We start from the raw sequence: 18012 nt of genomic DNA on the forward strand, positions 1-18012 counted from the left end.
TTTAACCATAATCGAGCAGCCCTATGATCAACACATATCAGATCGCCATCATTTCTTAAAGTTAAAGCGTTTAGGGATAAAATAACCGTACGAGCCTCTGTAATGCAGCTCTGAAATGAATTGTATTGACACTAAAACGCTTTACTGTACTTAAATAGAACAAATAAACAAATTCTTACCAAGAGTTGCTGAACAGTAAATCCAAGGAGCGTTGCTTTATGAACACGGAGAGTGATCGCAACGAGCTATATAACGAATAACATTTCTAAGCAGGTTTTCGTACATTATTCATGGCGTGAGCACTTATAAATTCAAGCAGATTGGAAATTATGAATCTGTAATAAATAAATACAAATGACAAAAATAGAGATGACACTAATTGTATTGGTCTGGGAATCCCTGCTTATTATTATTATTATTCTTATTATTATTTACTTAACCACTTTAAAATGGCTTTTTGGTAGCTTTTAGTCAGAAAATGTAAAGAAAACTACACCTACAGCAATAATATAATTTCACTTACCTGGCCTATCACTTGAAGCAAACATCCAAGTCTGTGTTAAAAGAGAGCTGCCTGTTGTCCCATTTAATTAAGCCGACTGCTGTAGCTTATGTGCAGCTTAGGCTTGGTCTCCCTTTATATGTAATATGTATATATACTGTTTGAATGACAGCTTGGTAAATCTGTTGGCGATCAAATATTCAATATCTCTACTCATCAGTAAATACTTGGTACATTATCAACGCAGCGGGGGACTTTCAATCTAATATCACATAATTTACGTCTCTATGATGATCGATTGATTGATATACCAGAAGGGAGGCTAGCAACACTCCTTAGCTCTGAAAGTGAACACTTTTTTTCCCAACACGTCTATATTTTGGACTGCATGCTGTGGCAAGCTAAACAGTCAGAGCTCAGGGTGCTGCAATAACCAATCAGGAAAAAAAAATTCCATGATCATCTTTTTCGTGATTGATCATCGCTGTCACGGCTGAGTACTTGATTGCTGTTGCACATCCCTATTTTGGCTGCAAAGTTTTCAAAAGCATAGGGGGGAAAAAATCTGGTTTTCCTCCAAATATGTTCCCTTTAAGACACATTTAGTTTACACTAAACAAGTCTCAAACAATGCAGTACATATCTTTAGGATTTAGAGCTCTCCGTAACCTGTAAACAGCCAGGAGGATTGCCTTGTGCATTTGTGTTGAGTTATAATGGCTTAAGTAACTGTGATTCTAAAGTGAGAGTAGTAGGACCACCCTGTGGACCCCCTTAATCCCCTCCGCTCATGGCTTTTTATTTCCAGCAGCCAGAGTTTGTTAGCGAGAGCCCCCAATACTGAACCCCAAACGTCCTTGTCTGTTTGTGAGCTGTGTTTTGAAATAGCTGTGATGTAGCCTCGCACGCCGCTCGCTCAAACACACACACACACACACAAGCACACTCTTGTTCTGTGTAGAATGTTCTTTCTCTGAGTGCACACACCATGTTAATCTCTCGCGATGTGCCCTTTTGACATCATACTTTACTAATGTGCAGGCCCAGCACTGTTGTGAACTAGGAGATTATGGGTCCATCTCACACGTGCATACAAACACTCAGGGGTTTAGCATTGGGAGACTACTTTTCTTCACTCTCTGTAAAATTAAGGGGCCTTTGCTTATATTATGCAAACTAATGTTCAAAAGTTTGGGGTTGGTAAGATTTTGGTTTTGAAATAAGTATAGGTTATGCAAGGTTGCATTTATTTGATCAAAACTACAGTAAAAACAGTAATATTGTGATTTTAAAATGACACTCTTCTATTTTTATATATATTAAAATGGGATTTATTCCTGTGTTGGCATTGATACATTGTCAGCAGCCATTACACCAGGCTTCAGTGTGACATGATCCTTAAGAAATTATTATAATATGCAAATTTGGTGCTCAAGAAAAATAAATCTTATATTTTGAAAAGTTGTGCTGCTTAATATGTTTGTGGAAACCTTTTTTCAGGATTCTTTAATAAATTGAAATTTTATTTGAAAAATAAATATTTTTGTAACATTATAAATATATTAAATTTTGCTATTGATAAATGTAATATATACTTGCTGAAAAGTATACATTTCTTATTAAAAAAACTTACTGATCTCTAACTTTTGAATGGTAGTGTATCGTAGCCTGATAGAGAGTGCAGTGACCATAAAGGTTATTACATTTTTAGAATGTTTTGAATGTGACATTCATTTTTGATTTTTGATTGGGATTGATGTCAAAAGTCACATGAGTATACAAATGAACCTTCACAACCTACTGCAATTACATGGTTAATTTTTCTACTAAACAGTTTTTCTATGATAAATGATAAACAAAGTGTGAAATGAGGTTGTGTTCCTATCCACTCATGCTCAGCACTTGACACTTTTGCAACATGCACCAACCCTTTAGACTTCCAAGAAAAGCACCAAGGGAACTTGCCTCCCATGTGGTTACCTTGATTTAAAAGCACAGTCATTTGACACCTGTGCCAGTGCTGTTTGATGACAGTCTCCAACTAAGTCATGACGTTTGCTTGTGTGAAGAATATCTGCTAAAGTGTACATCTTACCTGCTTTCTCCAGAAACTTAAATCAACAAACGGTTACCCACACTGCTTCCAATAGACATGAAGTTGTTGTTTTAATGCAGTTAAAATTACTGCATTAAATACTCTGTATTTGTGCTAATACATGATGACAAAAATTCTCATGCCTATTGTTAGAGGAGTGCACATTCATCGCACATTCAACATTTGGTTTTTCGTATAGTTTCATCTGTTAACATGAAATGGCGTTTGTTGAATCTGTTGAAGGGGGAACATTGGTTGGTCGTTCCGATATTTGGCTCTGTGTGAGAATGTTTGGACACGTTTGTGTGAATAATGTTCATGTAGTATGAACTTTTCCTCTAAACCGTTGCGGATGAGAGCTATTGAAAGCAATGACTTCATACCCCTCATAAATTCACGAAGCAGCAGTATTATGACAATGAAGTGTACACCTCGCTCAGCCGTGACGTTGTCTTCCTGGAAGAATGCTTGTTGATAGTATTAAGTTGAAAAATATGTGCCCCTAATCCCTCACTAGAAAAAAAAATGGCTGGTTTGAAAATTTTGTTTTAGTGTGGGTCCTTAACAAATATTTGATGTTTTAAATAATGCAGTTTCCTTCAGCAATTTTAGACATGTGAACATTCCAACAGTTTAGTACTTTGCATCTATATTGTTTTCACTGTAAGATTATTGTTTGCCTGCAGTTACCCAAGATCAGGAAAGAGAGGTTTCGAGAGCTTTCTCTGTTGGCCGCAGCGAGATGTAATGGTATGCAGTTCAATCCCAGTATGCACTTGGCTGGTGTCCTCTTGTGTCTATTCTGCTGTTAAGGCCCAGTGTAATCCCTGTGCTCTCTGGGGTCTCCAAATTGGTTTAATCTCTGGCCAGTGCCACTGTGTGCTGTCACCCCCATCAGAGCTACAGTGGTCTGATCTGTGTGAAAAGGACAGTGGCTGGTACATACCATTTAACCAACACAGAGGGATTTTGCATAACACAAAAGTAAGAATTTGAGAGACATTGAGTGATTAAAACTTGGATAGAGCTTCAAAGCTTGTAGATAGCATTATGATTTATTGTCTACTGTAGGTTTTCTGTTATGCTATGAATGTGTTAATTTCAATCAAAAATAATGTTTTAATCCCAAATATTGCCCACTTGATTGGTCTGGGAGCTATAATTGTCTCTGGGCAGTATGAGCGTACCAAGCAGGGTTATAATATTTCAGTCGTGGTTTGACCTATTTTTCTTTTGTCCTTTCCAGGTTAATGGTTGCCTCCAAAAGGCCGCTCAAGGTCTCAGATGAACGGATTCAGACGTACCTGCAGCGACAGAACCAGTACCTGGCTGCAGCCATCACAGACGGCGACCACGAGCCTGAGGTTGACCCCTACGCTTTTGTAGACGGAGATGTTAAGTTCACCTTCTCGGATAAGAAAGACAAAGCTGGGGGAGATAGAGAACCAGGGAAGAAACACAAGGTGAGCAATGCTTTTTGCTAGAGATGTCCCATAATGCACTACTCTTTTGCCTAAACTAATGTTCAAATGGTTGGGGTTGATAAGATTTTTTTTTAAAGTATCTTATGCTCACAGAGGCTGCATTTATTTGGTGAAAAATACCGTAAAACAGTAATATTGTCAAATTATTAGTTGCAATATGTGTTTTTAAAAATGTCATTTATTTCTGTGATGGCAAAGCTGAATTTTTAGCAGCCATTATTCCAGTCTTCAGTGCCACATGATCCTTCATTTTATGCAGATTTGGTGCTCAAGAAACATCATTGTTGAAAACTAGTTGTGCTGCTTAATGTTTCTGTGAAACCCATGAAGCAGTTTAAAAGAATAGCATGTTTTATATAAAATTCTTATGCAGCATTATAATTCTTTATTAGCACTTTTGATCTATTTAATGCATCCTTACTGAATAAAGGTATTAATATATATAAAAAAAGTAAATTAAAAAGCTTATTGACCTTCACTTTTCATAAGGTAGTTTGATTTTCACTTAGAAATATGCAACACTCACGTAAGTAAAAAGGGTTGTGAATACAGTTTCACATGGACTTTTGTTCCATGTGAAAAGGAATTTTAGACACCGCAGATTCTCCATTGGCAGTGTAGAGTGTAATATGCTGGCATCGTGTCTGCCGTCTTCAGCTCATGGGAGATTCCCATCGGAGATCTGAATCTGACACCCTCAAACGTGGAGGAGAGAGCATGAATAGAGGGGGCGAACACAGTCTCTCTCATTCCTGTTGGATTTTCACACATACTTTGTGTCCTTTTTGGCATCTGTGAAGGATTAACAAAAACCAGCTTTGTCCTTCTGTACTCTGTTACTTCATTGTTTTGTAAAAGCGACTCTCAGAATTACTCGTCATATGTGTGTCTTGGTACCCTTAGTTACTTTTTGCTGTCACAGGAGAGGTTTAAGTAATGTAGGCCATATGGTGCAGCACAGACTCATTTATAACACACGTGTGTCTGTTACGTGTAAACACACAACAGCGTTCATTTGTTGTAAAATACATAGTCTATATAGAAAATTGCTTTCTTAACTCCTGTACTCCACCCCAGGGTTCTGCTATCGATTACGGGGCGGAGTGATTTGCATGTACAGGCGTTTATTACAGAGTTGGTCATTAGGATGTGAAGTGTGTGTACGGAGGAACAGATTACACTCTTTATGCAGAGAGACGGCCTGCAGCGTAATGAAATTATGCACGGCGTAATGAATCTCTGCATAGCGTGCGGCTTGCATTGTAATGGTGGCTCTGAGATGTGGCGGTTGCATGAGGAGCAGGTTAAAGGTCTGGGGTGGGTTTGTAAGGCGCTGAGGGAAAGCTGCAGTCCCATTAGCCTGTGCTGTTATCTTATATTACAATGTTATTTATTATTCTGTGCGTTGATTACCTTTTGGTCAAATAGATGTTGGCAAAAGTTTCAAGTCCTTTCTCCCTGTGTCCGTTCTGGCTCAGTGGATTTCAGACCATTGAAGCTCGAAACAAAGTTTCATTCAGGTTCAGATAAGTGGTTACTATTAATTAATCACTCAGAGATAGGGTTGGGAATCGAAAATCAATTCCAATTCCAGAATCGAATACTTAAAGTCTGTGTGAAGTCAATATTAAATGTGTGTTCTGAGTAGGGTTGCAAAAAGTTGTAGATTTCCAGTAAATTTCGTAAACTTTCCGGGATTTTTGGAAAGTTTCCGGAAATGTACTGGAAATTTTCCACCCCTTTGCAACCCTAGTTCCGAGTTTGTCACACCACAGAAAAATGTGTTAACCACCCAGCCAAGTAAACAAAATAAGGCATCAAAATCTTGAAAAAATAAGCAGTATTCTCTGCTCTCAAACGCTGGGGGTGTGTCCATTGGCAGCACTGAAACCCCGCCCACTCGCGGGAAAGCTGCTGTCTCTCTCAACTGTCTTCCTTTAGCATCTTATTTAATAAGGAGACCAAACTGTTTTGTAAATGATCGCAACCAGGTATTATGCATTTACGTGACGAAGGCATAGCTAGCTAACAAACTGTAGGCTGTTGTAACTAACGGTAATGACAGTAACTCACGATTGAGCCGTGAACCGCTGGTGCTAATGCACTCTAGTTATTAAGTGTGTTCGACTTGAAGCTGCGCTGCAGAACGATCAGTGTATGACATCAAAGTACCGCGAGAGCGATTGGAAAGCATCAGGAGCATCTGCTCTCTAGCTCTCACTGTACTTTGATGTTAGACACACTAATCGGTCTGCAGCGCTGCTTCAAGTCGAACACACCTCTTATAAGGGAAAGGGCCCGTGCTCGGTTGCGTCATCGAGTCCTGATTTAGCTCCGCCTAAAAAACTGTTTAACGGTCTAACTCCACAATTAAGTGCATAGTTCAGTCTTTGTAACATGTTTCAGCAATGCCTTTCAAACATTTATAATATGTTTACAAACAATTCTCAGAATAGACTTTAAGGTCAGGAATCAGATACTTGTAAAATTAAAATTTCAATTCCACCTATCAATTCCTGTGTTGGCATCTTTTATATTTAGCTGATGAAAAGTGGCTGTTAACAAATTTATTTGTCTTTGAATTAGGGATGCCCCGATCGATCGGCCGGAGATCAGTATCGGCGGATAATCACATTTTGACTCGATTGGTACTCATACATTTGGCCGATCTCACGAACCGATTGCAATTTGATGACGTATATGCTGCAAGTCATCGCCGGTGTAGAAATGCTATGACGTTTTGAGAAATAATGAAAATTCGCTCTATGTTTTGCATGATGATATGATGAATGGATGGTTCATTTTTTAACAGTGACCTTAGAGCTGATCTGCGCATCACTGCAGACATCTGCGGAGCGCAGGCTTTATGGTATTTTAGTGAAAGTAATCTATAATTTTGCCTCTCACCGTGTTTCTGTTGCTGTTAAAATAACCGCGGCAGCTCTTGAACTTGGTGCCGGCGCACGTCCGGAGAGAGAGAGAAAGCGCATGGAGCTGAAAGGGCTTGAATAAAGCACGTTTAGCTTTACATAAACATACGAGGATACAGCGCTGACAGATATTTACCATAAACAACACTGAGCGCTTGTTATGTGATCCGCGCCGCTGTTTTGATGCACTGCTCACTTAAAATGGTGCTGCTGTTATGGCTTGCGGTCCGGATGGATGCCAGTGTGTGGATGCACTTAAGTATTTAAGGATAAAAGACTCGAGTTGCTTTTAAAATATTCACAGGTCCTTTTCCTCGAGTCGAGTAAAGTCTGGAGTCATTTCAGGTCAAGTCAAGTCGGAAGGCTATAAAAATGCGACTCGTGTCCGAGTCACTAACTCGAGTGCCCATCTCTGCCTTGGGTTGTATCAGACACATTTTGTTTGCATTTATTTTTGTCTTACATTAAATGTCCTGATATACATAATGTTATGCATAAATACCATTTTAAAGGAATAATAAAATGTTCACTGTATAAGGAATAATTTTTGTGATTTATATAACATTATTACATGTTATATAAAGCTTGAAGCATCAGAATTGGCATCGGTATCGGCCGATCACCATGGAAAAAAAAATCGGTACTCTGTATCGGCTACAAAAATCCTGATCTGCGCATCCCTACTTTGAATCATTATTTCAACAGATTCACTCAAAAACACTCATTCATCCACTAATGAAACAAGTAAATCTTGAGTGAGTCATTAAATCATTCCATTCATAAATTCCATGAAATTGTCTAGTTGTCTAATATTTTTTTCTTCAGAATTGAGAACTGCAGCCTCCATTTAAAAAAAAAAAAATAAATAAAAAAAAAAAATTAACAAAAAATCTCAATTTATCCAGAATCATGCAGCTCTAGTTTTCACACAAACAACACTTAATCGAGTCCAGTATTTATGTAGACGGCTGATTTTTATTCATGGTATTCAGCAGCAATTAAATGTTTTGCAAAAAGAGAGAGAAAATAAAAACGTTTGATATCTAGATGTTTGAATCGAAAATGGGAATCAATAAGAATTGGAATCGATAAGTGGAATTGGAATTTATAAAATTCAAATGATACCCAACCCTACTCAGAGACTTGTTTTAAAAGTTTAACGAATCACCAATACAATGGTCTCATTTTATTAAAAAACAATAACTCATAAGCAAATAACAAATTACAACGAGTAAAGTCTTCACCACGGAATGTCGGCCCCTAACATCCGTTTCGTAAGTATTTTATAGCCTTGCATATAATTTGCATTAATCTTATTAAAAAACCTCCCCTAATTCTTCCATCTTCTGCCCATGTCTGTGTCTGCCCCCTCCTCCCGTGGAGGCAGGAAACATGACCTTTGTCACAGAGGCTTCACGAGACAGTGTCAAAAGTTCAAAAGGACAAATTATAACATCTCTAGATAGCAAGCGTGCCTATTGCTATTTTAAACTATAGGAAAAATTGTAACACGTTTCAAAACATAGGCAAGTCATAAGCATATACAGTGAGCAAAATTATAAACGCAATACACTTGTTTTTGCCCCCATTTTTCATGAGCTGAACTCAAAGATCTAAGCCTTTTTCTATGTACACAAGGCCTATTTCTCTCAAATATTGTTCACAAATCTGTCTAAATCTGTGTTAGTGAGCACTTCTCCTTTGCCGAGATAATCCATCCACCTCACAGGTGTGGCATATCAAGATGCTGATTAGACAGCATGATTATTGCACAGGTGTGCCTTAGGCTGGCCACAATAAAAGGCCACTCTAAAATGTGTGGTTTATTAAAAGTTCTGCGTGTATGGTTTAGGCGGTTTAGGGAAATACCTGTAAATGGCGCATCTCTGACAGAGAGATGCAAAGCAGTTTAAAGCAGAGTCCTGCACGGGTCCTGTTTGGTAAACGTGCACCAGCATTACTTAACAGAACACCCGACCCGTTATCCGACAGCAACTCTAATTTATTTCTGTAGCCTACCAGACCAGAACCGTTTGACATATAGACCGAGAGTCGCGACCCGAACCGGACCCACATTAATCTACAACATCAGGTAGGCAAACTTATTAATTTTCTCATGTAACACAAGCAATCAAACCAACATTAGGCAAGTTGGTGCTTTGAAGAAAAACAGACACGCAACATGATAATTAACAGAAAAAAAAGATGAGCATGCACCTTTCTGTAAACAATACAAAACTTGCCCTAGCATCTTGTGATCACTGCCAAACTTTCGAACAAATAAATATGCATAGGCTAAATCACATCATACACACGCTTATAATTCTTCATAAATAAAGAAAATAACATATTCAAATGTGAGCCTTTAAATAGGTCTACGATTGCCGTTATTGAATTTCCCAGTTATGGTTTATGCGCGGATGTTCACAGAAAAGTGCGCAAGACACGACAGTTACAATATCATGATTATGGTTAAATAAGAAAAAAGACGCATAACCAAATTAGGCTACATTTATTTTCATATTAAATATCTCAACACACCATTATATATGACATTAAGTGCAACTTGTGTAGATTTATTTAGTAAAAAGGCTTGCCATCTACCAATCTCAGCATGGGTTAATTTTGTCGTTAAACTTTTGCCTCACTAAGGTTAAATTATGCTAAGTCTTTCTGTGGCCTTCACTCTGGAAGTGATCTGTTGATTCTGCTAAACTGAAACTAAACTAAATGTGTTCACAAAATAAAAACTAAACTAAAACTAACAAAAATATTAATGAAACTAATAAAAACTATACTGAATTTCATAGCAAATTTGAAAACGATATTAAAATAAAACAAATTTAAAAATTCAAAACTATAATAACCTTGATGAGGAGCTCCTTCTACAGTCTGGAACTGGTTTGGTTAGGGCTGTACTGTGCACAAATAAAACATCGTTCTGAATAAATGTACTACAGTAGCATGTGTGTGATACAGTTTTGTGTATGAGCCTGTTTACAAATCTGTTGTCCAACAAAGATATCATTTATTGACATGTTTTTTTCTCCAAATTAACTTAGCATAGTTGAGTGTTTGAATCAACTTATTTTTGTGACCAGACGTGGTTTCATATTACAGAATGATAGTATTATATACAGTGATAAAGGCTATGTCGATTAGCATTGCGTTATAAATATACTTTCCTTACAAAAAAATACCAAAGATTGCTTGAAGAACACAGATAAACCATGTATTTTGTGCAATTGTATGTTTATTGTCTTCCAGTTAAAACATTTCTCTGTCTCTTTAATTCAGCCATAACATGATGCCTTTGTCCATATTAGGGATTTCCTGGAGCGTCATCAGTAGTATTACTTCTGCAATGCTTATGTGGAGTTTCTGCACAAGGGCACCCTCCAGCTTCCAGTATGAATTAAACAGTCAATACATTGTGTGTACTCAGTAATGCTCCCAACACCCTATGTTGGATAAAAATAGGAAACATAATACTTTTCTCTAAAGAAACAGGATTCCCTGAATTATTGTCATTGATATCGTTATCGCAATAAATACCAGAAATAACGTGATATACTTTTAAGCCCATATCACCCATCCCTAGTGTCAAAATGCATCTCTTGTTTCTAACCGATCTTTTACAAAATAAGCAACCATATAGCAGTCAACATTTATGATCTCAAAATATAGGATACACTCTTAATACAGCTCTTGACATTTATATCTTTATGACAGGGGTCTGAAGTTCCATTTCCTAAATCATTTGTCAACATTTGCAATTCAGCCGAAAAAGCTTACAATTCAATAATTTCTCTCATTAACTTCATTATTCTCTTATTTTTTTATTCTTGTTTCCTCATTAACTTCAGAATTGTCCTCATTTTGAAGAAAATCTTTTTGTCTCCCGGCCCTCTCCTGGGTCTGTCTGCGACGTTCCTCCTCCTCCTGGTTCTTGACCTTCCTGTCCCAATTTCGTTGTATTCCTTGAATCAAAATTCGTCAATCAACTTCTATTTTATCTGATCGTTCCTTATCGTTCCTATTAGAGAATCAATCAGGAAATTGCGTATCAGTTAGGTTTGGACCTAATTCTACAGCATGGAAGATATAATTTGGTCGTAAAATATAAATATGCTTCCACACTCACTCTTTCTCTTTTTCACACTCTCCCTCACTCTTCTTTTGCTGTCACCTTGTCTCATTGGTTGGCTGCTTTTAGGTGATTGTTAACCAGCATGTGTTCATGAACCGACAAACTTTGGACTGTTTTCATCTTTGTTTTGTGGGAAAGTTAATCAGTGTGTGCCTAATATTGAGGACTACACTGAAAAGAAATGACATGTACATGAACTGGTTTTATTAACGTCAAAATATCACCTAACAGGGCTCTAGACTGCAACCAAAATGGTCGCATTTGCGAGTTAAAATTTGACGTGATCGCATTTGTGCGAGTGTATGGTCTGCGCTGCTCCAAAGTGTCTGCTTCATACAGAGCGTGCTGCAGAGGAATCAGATTTCACTGATCACTTGAAGAGAGGTGTTTTCAGCGCGAGCGCTTCGTGTGTAGAGTCTGGTTTATACTCGCTGCACGAGCGTGAAGTTGTGAGCCAATGGAGGATTTGCTGTTCAAACTAAAGTAAAAGACCGCTGCTTAAACCAGAGAAGGTGAATGCAAGTCCTGTCGGCGACAGCCAGTTTAGTTTTACTTTTTGTTTTCGTTTTGAAAAGTTTATCTTTGCTGTTTACCTCACGTTACGCTATGGAGGCTTTCCTTAATTTTTTTAATATTATTATTTATTTGATTCCTCAGTGTTTGCTCAACATTCTGTAATTTATTAGTCGGTATATAATACAGCATGCGATGTGTCCAATGCCATGCCTCGTCTTATTCGTTTTTGTTAATGTTATGTAAGCTAGTTTGTCATTGTAACGTACTGTTTTGTTGTTGTGCTTTTTAATGAAGAATAACAATGAATCCATCTTTTGTTTTAGTCTTAAAAAGTGAAAGGTGTATAGATATAAGCAAACCAGACAATTATATTTTCTTGTAAAACGTAACATCAAGATCAAATTTGAAAGTGAAAGTGCACGAAAAAAGGAATTCCTGTTCACAAAATTAAATCACAAATAATACTGATGAAAAAGAAAGGGTTGAATGTTGAACTCTTTCGATACCATATAACTATAAATTATGATAAAATTTCATCAGCATGCATTGATTAATCAAATGTTGTAGCAAAAAAAAAATTGGGACCAAATTATGTGCTCGTGCAACCAACTGAGATAGACCAGTGGGAAGAATGAGTCTAGAGCCCTGCCTAAATACGTCAATCTGTACCTAATAGAAATAATTTAAGGGTTAAATTAATAAGAAATAGCTCTTTGAGGTAACATTTGGAGGTTAACACTTTTTACAGTATATGTTTTAGTTTTGTCTCCTACTCATTTGCGATTGACATGTTTCAAAGTACATTTTGGACCCTGCGTATCTAATCCAACACAACCTTTGTGTATCTGTGCATTATATAATGTCTTTTTTAACACTTGCTATCTTCTTTTCTCTCTCACAGGGAGAAGATGGCAGTGCTGCACTGTCAGATGGTAAGGACTGTCCTGTTACACTCCAGTGACTCTCTCATAAACCCCTCTCAAACCCTGAGTCCATTTATTTTATTTGAAATAGTTTCCCTGTTGACAGCCTGGGTCAGTTTAGTGTATTGTTGCCCATAAAGGTTAAATGTATTCGCTGAGGGAGGGAAAGGGCTCGTCCTGAAATAGTCTCAAGCCCAGGCTGTGGTTACACTAGATAAAGCTGGAGAACAGGCCTGTGTTAAACTTTCTCTCTCTTTCTCTCTCTCAGATGCTCAGCGGGCTGCGGCCCATAACCGGGCTGCTTCCACTAGCCTCATACATGATTCAGACCTGGCAGTCTCCTTCAAAGACCTGGACAACCTCTTCAACTCAGATGAGGACGAACAAACAGTTAGTATCAAGCTATCTTTCTATTTTGTCTCCCATTTGCGTCACTGTGTGAAAATAAATTTTGCTGGTTTGGCAAATTTTCACAATGACGCAAGGGCTCAGAGCTGATTGCTGCACGTAATTAGATGTTAAAATATATCATCAATATGTAATCACTGATAAAATTACAATTGCTCGGCTATTTGAAAATAAGGGTGTGTTGTAATGGAAATGTTTTTTTTTTTTTTTTTTTTTTTTTTTTTTTTTAACTGTAGAGAAAATGCAGTAATTTTAATGAAATCATAGCTCTGATTTTTGGCTAATTTGTGTATTTCTCCATAGCCTGGAGCACGGAGAGCTGTAAATGGAGCAGATGAGAAGTTTGGCAGCAAGGAGTCGAAACCAGCCACAATGGACCCTGTTCCCTGTATAAGTGAGCACAGTCTCTGTCTCTATAAATATGCAGGGTTTACTACTTCATTCAAACTCTGTATACTGCTCCCTGCTGGCCATTATGACAATTTTTACATTGCAAGCAGACAAGCCGTAACATCATGCACATTTCTTTGAGTGGGAACAGGGTGTTAGTTTTCTTTTATGTGCAAACATTAAGGGTTCAGAAATACTATATGCTTTTAAATAAACTAATCAAAACATTTTTTAAAAGTTCTTTGTAACTTTGACATTTTGGCAATAAGTGATTTTGCTTGAATAAGTAGGAAATGAGACAATTTAAAGCATAATATGTTTATGCATGTACCGTGTATCGTCCCCTGCATCCTTCCACTTACATGTCATCTTTCCCTCTGCTCATCCATCCCTCAGGTGCGGCTGATCTACACCAGATGTTCCCAACGCCTCCATCTTTAGAGCAGCACAACATGGGTTACTCTCCCATGAACAAAGAGTATGGCTGTATGGAGCCTGGCTCTGGCCTCAACACTCTAGATGGCCCTACTGCTCTGGGTGGTCAGTTTAAAATCGAAGTGGAGGAGAGTTTCTGCAGCCCCAAACCTTCTGAAATCAAGGTTAGACGAGTAATAAGACTGCTACACCATGTCCTAACCATGTGCAATGCTGTACGTTTCTATTCTCTACTGACAGCAAAATGCTGTGCAGAGCAACATGATCGCAGCCAATGGGAATGCACTTCATGTTTGATATTAGGATTTTTTTGCAGCTAAATTATCTATGATCTTTAAACTTGTTGAAATTAGCTTGCATGCATTTACTCAAGTGCTTTATTATTTTTTTTAAATTGCTATTGAACTGGAATGACACAACAGCAAATTGAATATGGTTTTCTCTCTCTCCTCAGGACTTCTCGTTTGTGTACAAGCCTGAGTTGTGTCAGCTGTTTGTGGGCTGCTCCATGTTTGCCCCCCTGAAGTCTTTGCCCAGTCATTGCCTGCCCCCTATCAAACTACCTGATGAATGTGTTTACAGGCCCAGCTGGACAGTGGGAAAACTGGAGCTACTCAGCTCTGTACCTGCTATGACCATTTTCAGCAAGGATGGGTGAGTTTCACATCTGGGGTGAAATGTACTGAACTTACTCTATAAACAACACCCATATCTTTACACAGACTTTTGTATGCACTAAGGGTCTCACAAAGAAATGTCAGGGTCATATTTCACTCCCAAATAAAAATAAAATAATTAGCAATTAAGATGGTTAATTCTGACAGTAAAGCACACTTCCTTGCCAAATTCTCATTCGGCCATTTTAATATCTTTGTCTTTCATTGTCAAATTATGGCACAATGCAAAAAAATATATATATATATCTTTCCCTTTTGATTTTTGGGGTAAAATATAATTTTACATTTACATGCAAATATTTTTCTGCAAGATTCACCCAAGAACTGTAGGTACAAACTCATGCTCTGTGGAATCAGTTACACCCACACACCTCTTGTTCTTAGTAATGGTGAATAGAGAATAAAAGCGAAGAACAGGTGTTAACACACTGGTAATTAGCCTGTCAAATCCATCTGCTGCCACTGTCCTTTTATTTTCTTTTTTAGAAGCTGCTTATCTCACAGCTTCTTCACTGTTCACACTCAAGCTACTCTGTTTCTTGTGGACTGGTTTATTTGAATAGCTGGTGTTTGCTCAGATGACCACATCTGATTGTTATTCATGTCGTCTGGTTTGCTTTTTCATGTGATGTTATGAACCTGTGTCAGGGTCAACTTCAGCTATGCTTTTTCATTCTGTTAGTCTCAAGTTAGACTTGAGCTTGTTTTGTCTCTTTATACTGGCACTATATCTAAACAGATGAAGAAATAATCGGATTAAGTTATTTTTGTACATTAATCTCAGAGCAAATAGAACGTTGTGTTCTTGGTTATTTATATTTGCTGTTGGTAGAAATTTAGTGAAATCGAGAGAGGGGGGGGGGGGGGGGGGGGTGTGTGTTGCAAATGGTTGATGACAGGGCGATAAGTCTGGTCATAAAGTCCACATTTGTTTAAGTTAGTCCAAAACCCCTTTATGAGTTGGGTTAGGCTTCCTTTATAACCCACAGCAGCTGGGGGAGAGGGCCACGTCTTCAAATGGGGGACCTTCAAACGCCTGCCTGTTTTTAAAGGCCACCGGGAGCTACACTCGGCATTCTCACACTCGCACACACGTACGATCCATGTGGCACAAGCTGTGCTTTCATTTCTTGCACAGCTGCCTGTTGGACCGTCTGTCTAAAAATAGTTTCTCATTCCCTCCCCCCCAGAGGTCTTCTTGGTAGACAAGTACAGTACTGCAGCTCATGATGTTAATATCCAATAATAATCTATGGTAGTGAGAATAGACGAGATTTAAAAAATTTGCTCAGTTTGTTGTTGTAGGGTTTGACTTCAGTGATGTCCCAGTTAACCACTTGTCTTTTTCTGCTTTTTGCACTCTAGTGAAAACAATGCTATGGAACAAGAGTATATCCAGACGTACACCCCTCAGACCCACACGCCATTCTTGTCTAACAGCGCTCCACCCAGCAACAGCGGCACGAGCATCCTCCCATCCCCTGCCACGCCTCGCTTCTCAGCTCCCACTCCTCGTACCCCACGGACACCCCGGACGCCCAGAGGCCCAGCCAGTGTCCAAGGTTCCCTCAAATATGAGAACTCGGACCTGTACTCGCCGGCCTCTACGCCCTCCACCTGCAGGCCGCTCAACTCTGTGGAGCCTGCGACGGTGCCCTCCATTCCCGAAGCCCACAGCCTATATGTCAACCTCATCCTGTCGGAGTCTGTCATGAACCTGTTCAAGGACTGCAACTTCGACAGCTGCTGCATCTGCGTCTGCAACATGAACATCAAAGGCGCCGACGTGGGCATCTACATCAGCGACCCCAACATGGAGGCCCAGTATCCCTGCGGGTGCGGCTTCAGCGCTGTCGTCAACCGGCGCTATGGTAATGGCTCCGGCCTCTTCCTGGAAGACGAGCTGGATATCATCGGACGGGGCTCGGACGTGAGCCAGGAGGCGGAGAAGCGCTTTGAGGCGATACGGAGCATGTCGCTGGAGAAGACAGGGGGTGGAGGCAAGGATCGAGTCCCGGACGAGCTTATCTCTGTCCTGCAGGATCAGTGCACTAATCCCTTCTCCCCTATGCTGGCATCGGACTCAGAGGGACTGTCCTCCCAAAGGCCAGGGGGCGCCACTGTACCACCTTGTGTGCGTGTGGAGGAAAGGGACTTCCACAACGACTGTTACCTGGCTCTAGAACACGGGCGGCAGTTCATGGATAACATGTCCGGTGGGAAGGTGGACGAGACGCTGGTGAAAAGCACGTGTTTGCACCATTGGGCCAAACGCAGCGGTAAGAGATTAGACCATGTTCGCATTTGTTCACTTCAAAAATCAATATTCATCATTTGGCTGGTACTTTAATTATTACAGATATGATCATTAAAGAAGGAAGACATTCACATTTACCAAAGAGAAGATAGCCATGATAATTTGAGGTCAAAGTTGACGCTACCTACTTTAATATACATTCCTGTTCTTACTGTGAGCAATTAATTGTTCTCAGTCCTTTCTTTTACAGTTGACCGCTTATTGCCATTTATGTGTTCTGCTAGTGATGCAACAAAATTTCAGAAACCAAAAATAATTAAATTATCTGTTTTTGGATAAAATAGTTTTGGAGGGCTGGAATCAGTGCTTTAGGATGATGTGTTTTTCCAGTGTCAGCATCTGTTTTAATGCACACGTTGTAGATTGTACAACAGGTAAACATCTCAGCAGTGTTTGGACACAGTTCAATGTTATTATTTACTAATTTAATTTTTTTGCCTAAATGAAAACTTTTGGTTTTGGTGTTTTTGTTAAAAAATAGTTTCTGTGCATTATCTGTGTTCTACTTATGCTTATATATGGTAGTAAATGTTGAATATTGTCAGATTTGAGTGCATGTATTAAACATTCACTCTCTCTCTCGCTCTCTCGCTCTCTCTCTCTCTCTCTCTCTCTCTCTCTCTCAATAGCAGTGGATGTGAGCGGGCTGTGCTCTCAGGATGTGTTGAGAGTTCTCCTCTCTCTTCAGCCTGTTCTTCAGGATGCCATCCAGAAGAAGAGGACTGTTCGCTCATGGGGAGTCCAGGGGCCTCTCACATGGCAGCAGTTTCACAAGATGGCTGGAAGAGGGTCTTATGGTAAGCAGCAAGGGCACTTGTTGAGCAAAAAGGCCATCATTATTTTTGGTGTGGAAATGTTCAAAATTACCCATTGACAAGATTGTTAGTGGACTTTGAAATTGCTGTCAGGGGCATCCTTGATACCACTCATCTGTCACTGTCACCCAGAGATGCTCACAAGTCTCTGAGCTAGAGTCCAAGTCAAGTCTCAAGTCTTTAAGCTAGAGTCCAAGTCAAGTCTCAAGTCTCTGAGCTAGAGTCCAAGTCAAGTCTCAAGTCTCTTTATTATATTAAGTCTCTGGTTATAATAAGTGTTGCATCACGTACAGCAACCCATCCAACACTGCATAGCTATAAAGAATTGAAAGCATGTGATATGTTATTATGACTCCTTTATCTATTAGCA

At 39.1% G+C, this 18012-nt stretch overlaps 1 protein-coding gene across 1 annotated transcript in view; it reads left to right on the forward strand.

Annotated features, from left to right (window-relative positions):
• LOC306864505 (mediator of RNA polymerase II transcription subunit 13-like) overlaps positions 1-18012 on the forward strand; it is a 76221-nt gene that overhangs the window by 48424 nt on the left and 9785 nt on the right. The window contains exons 10-17 of the mRNA XM_079408549.1: positions 3844-4060; positions 12579-12609; positions 12869-12990; positions 13312-13402; positions 13795-13997; positions 14288-14487; positions 15876-16789; positions 17457-17624. Coding sequence (XP_079264675.1) covers positions 3844-4060; positions 12579-12609; positions 12869-12990; positions 13312-13402; positions 13795-13997; positions 14288-14487; positions 15876-16789; positions 17457-17624 — 1946 coding nt within the window. The remainder of the gene's footprint in view (positions 1-3843; positions 4061-12578; positions 12610-12868; positions 12991-13311; positions 13403-13794; positions 13998-14287; positions 14488-15875; positions 16790-17456; positions 17625-18012) is intronic.

The sequence above is a fragment of the Barbus barbus genome (assembly GCF_936440315.1).
Source record: "Barbus barbus genome assembly, chromosome: 45".
NCBI lineage: Eukaryota > Metazoa > Chordata > Actinopteri > Cypriniformes > Cyprinidae > Barbus > Barbus barbus.